The sequence below is a fragment of the Priapulus caudatus genome, unplaced genomic scaffold, assembly GCF_000485595.1.
Source record: "Priapulus caudatus unplaced genomic scaffold, Priapulus_caudatus-5.0.1 Scaffold4023, whole genome shotgun sequence".
Classification (NCBI taxonomy): Eukaryota; Metazoa; Priapulida; class Priapulimorpha; order Priapulimorphida; family Priapulidae; genus Priapulus; species Priapulus caudatus.
The window spans coordinates 14,131-17,999 of record NW_014581084.1 but is presented as its reverse complement, the minus strand read 5'-3'; the positions used below and the strand labels follow the sequence as shown (position 1 = coordinate 17,999).

At 53.4% G+C, this 3,869-nt stretch overlaps 1 protein-coding gene across 1 annotated transcript in view; it reads right to left on the bottom strand.

The window, feature by feature from the left end:
• Window positions 1-1,366: 1,366 nt before the first annotated feature.
• The window catches only part of LOC106819681 (extensin-like), a gene marked incomplete at its 3' end in the record, with an annotated part of 4,233 nt that continues 1,730 nt past the window's right edge, over window positions 1,367-3,869 (bottom strand). The window contains exons 2-3 of the mRNA XM_014824280.1: window positions 3,548-3,713; window positions 1,367-1,695 (exon numbers count right to left, since the gene is read on the bottom strand). Coding sequence (XP_014679766.1) covers window positions 1,367-1,695; window positions 3,548-3,713 — 495 coding nt within the window. The remainder of the gene's footprint in view (window positions 1,696-3,547; window positions 3,714-3,869) is intronic.

Here is a 3,869-nt window from a genome sequence, read left to right as displayed (position 1 = left end):
CGCTCTCTCTCGCTCGCTCTGTCTCTCTTTCCCTCCCCCTCTCTCCCCCTCTCATTCGCTCTGTCTCTCCTTCCCTCCCTTCCTCTCTCGCTCTCTCTCGCTCGCTCTGTCTCTCTTTCCCTCCCCCTCTCTCCCCCTCTCATTCGCTCTGTCTCTCCTTCCCTCCCTTCCTCTCTCGCTCTCTCTCGCTCGCTCTTTCTCTCTTTCTCTCTCTCTCTCTCTCTCTCTCTCTCTGTCTTTCTCTGTCCCCCCCTTCTCTCTCTCTCTCTCTCTCCCTCTCTGTCTCTCTCTCTGTCTCTCTCTCGCTCGCTCTCCACAGTTTAGGGGGTTATTTTCTGCTATTAAATTCCTGTTTCTCGTCCTTTCATCGGCACCTCACCACACACGCGCACACGCCTGCTGCGTTCATGTTGACTTTGACTTCATGCACGAGCGCACGCACAAAGGGCACACGCCTCCAAGACGCCCAGAGACACACGCAAGCGTGCACGTACGCGCGCACGTCTGAACTCGAACTGAACGACCGTACGGACGCGTGTGGTCCCCTAGCGCCAAGCGAATTACATTAATCACTTATATTTAGAAGTAACTACTTTAATATTAAAAGAGGGTAAAGGATGCCAACCGACAAACACGCATATATAATTATATATATATATATATATATACATCTACAATACATGGGTTATTTATGCAACTCACGTATGGGAATTAAAATGCGTGTGCTGGGAAACATACGGGCGTGCGTGCGTGCGTGCGTGCGAGCGTGCGTGCGAGCGCGCGCACTAGCGAGTCAACTGCATCAATCGGACGGTACTGCGAGCTACGGAGCTACTGGCTTCTTCTACGATCTTGTCAACCGACGACAGCACCCTCCCACCTGGAGCTTAGCATCCTCATCTTTATCGTAGCATCCTCATTCTTATCGTAGCTTCCGTGTCGGTCCGTGCCAGAGGTTGAATGAGCCCCTCCGCGCACGCACGCGCGAACGGATATGCACGCAGGCCCGCGGTGCGTGATTCACTTCGCATATTAATACCGCATTGAAGCAAGCACGGTAGAGAGAGAGAGAGAGAGAAAAGAGAGAGAGAGAAAGAGACAGACAGAGAGAGCGCGCGTGCGAGAGAGAGAAAGACAGACAGAGAGAGCGAGCGCGAGAGAGAGAGAGAGGCGGGAGAGAGAGAGCGCGCGAGAGAGAGAGGCGGGATGAGAGAGAGAGAGAGCGGGGGGTAAAGGAAGAGAGAGACGAGAGAAGCGAGAAGAGAGAGAGAGAAGAGAGAGAACCACCAGAGAGAGAGAGCCGCATCGCGTGGAAATGAGAGAGAAGCGGTGGCGGTGCATCCGGGGATAGAAGCGGTGGCCGCACCGGTGTAAGACGGTGCGGCGCACCGTAGAGGCTGGCGGTGGCCACCGGTTATGAGGCGTTGCCGGCAGCACGTAGCCGTAGGGCGGTGGCGCCGGTGGCACGGCGGTAAGGCGGGGCGGTGGCACCTGGTAGAAGTGTGCGGTGCGGTCGCACGCGAGAGCGCGGCTGGCGGCGGCGTACCGGTAAGAGGCGGTGGCGCGGCACAGGTAGAGGCGTGGCGGCGCACGCGCGTAGAGCGGTGGCGGCTGGCACCGGTAGAGGCGGATGGCGCCGAGTGGCACCGGAGATGGCGTGGCCGGTGGCACTCGGTAGAGGGCGGGTGCGTGGCACTACCGTAGAGGCTGTGTCTTAGTGGCACCGGTAAAAAGAGCGTGGCCGGCAGGCACTGGAAGCGCGTGGCCGCGCCACCCGGTAGGGCGGTGGCCAGTGGCACGCGTAATGCGGTGCGTGGGCACCGAGAGAGGAGCGATGCGGGTCAAACCGTAAGGCAGTGGCGGTGCACCGGTAGAGGCGTGGGGGTGGCCGGTAGATGGCGGCTGGCGGTGGCACCGGTAGAGGGTGGCGGTGTGCACAGACGTAGAGCGGTGGCGGTGGCACCGTAAGAAGGCGGTGGCATTGGCGAGACCCGGTAGATGCGGTGGGCGGGCGGCACCGGTACTATGACGGCGTGGCGGTGGCACGGTAGAGCGGTGGCGGCGGCATCCGGTTAGAAGTGGCGGTTGGCTGGCTGGCACCGGTAGAGGCGGTGGCGGTGGCACCGGTAGAGGCGGTGGCGGTGGCACCGGTAGAGGCGGTGGCGTGGCACCGGTAGAGCGTGGGCGGCAGCCGGTAGATACGGCGGTGGCCGGCGCACCGGTAGAGAGGCGGTGGCGCGCACCGGAAAGAGGCCGGTGGCGGGGCGGCACCGTAGAAGGGTTGGTGGGCGGCGGCCAGACCGGTAGAGCGGTGGTGGTGGCACCGGTAGAGGCGGTGGTCGGCGCAAGCCGGTAGAGGCGGTGGCGTGTTGAGCACCGGTAGACGGCGGTGGCGGCGGCACGGTAGGCGTGGGGTAGGCCCGGTAGACGGTGGTGGCGGTGCACCAGTAACACAAGCGTAATGCATATGACGATGAATTATTGAAGTGCGCGTATAGTGACGTCAGGTGGTGAGCGTGGGACGACGGCTTCTTAGTTCGCCCGCCTTCCCCTCCTCTCCCTCCCACCGCCGCCGCCGCTGCACGGGAATCTAACAAAGATGTGATGAATGCACCCCATGATCACTCATTGTTTCCCTGACCCATGTGTGACCTCGTTCTTTGTCTCCGTGATCCCGGTGTGACTTCGTTCATTGTCTCCGTGATTATAGAAATTTGAAATTATGAAGAGTATAGACATTTATTGATCAATGAATCTAATCAATCACACGTTTTGATTTATAGATAAGATGAATCTATGCTCAAGCCGAAAAAAGCTCTCTAATATTAGACATATTATATGTGATCTATATATAAGCATGCAAGGCATGAATTAAGACAGAAGAATGTTTTATTACCTCCAGTATGGGGGAATTTTCTAGCAGCTATGGTAAAACAAGGTGTAGCAGAATATGAGGTAGACTTCAGGGTAATTAATATTATTTAATGAGTAGTAATTAAGGGTGAAGCAGGGTATAATGTGAATTTATAAGCAGTGAGGGTAAATCCAATATTAGTTTTGAGGAATCTTGTCATTATCTGGTGAATTGGCGATGAGAAAATAAACTGTCAAGTCATATAATATATGTTAACAGACATTCTCTATATTATCAACTTTTCACAACATGGACAAAACGGTTTATGTTATAAGACCGCAAACAGATATCTTATGTTACAGCTATGGGAAGTTAATCGTACTGTCCCACAGAATTTCATGGCAAAATACGAAAATTCATGAAGATCGTTTACTATATACAACCCTTCCTGTGAATACAGTTTCCTAGAACATAATTAATCTTAAACTTCCTTCACTGAACATAATATGGAACAATACACACGAAATACCGCGAAATACAATGTACAAAATCATTCTCTTTTACCACCATGACATAAAACCTATCGCATACACAGCCTATAAGTTCTCCTCACTGACCACAATGATACAATAAAATCTTGATAACGAGGCGTCAAATAATCATGAAAAATAAACTGCTCCAAACATCAATTACTAATAAATCCTGAAAACACCCGGGTGCCGGGTTTGGATCACTCTTAGTCGGACTCCTCTTCCTTGGCTGGTTCAGCAAGGTTATACCATTGCTGACCTCGCACTTAGAATCATAGGAGTACGCAAGCCCCCACACGACGGCAACGTGGTGATCCAGGTGGTGGGGCCTGAAAAAAAACACAAAACAACAGAATTATGTTCATCCCTCGATGCTTGCCACTTGTCCGCTATGGTGTGTATTCTGTTTCATAATTCGATTCAAATTCATTCGATGCGTGAATCGAATGATTCGATTTACGCATCGAATCATTCGATTCACGCAT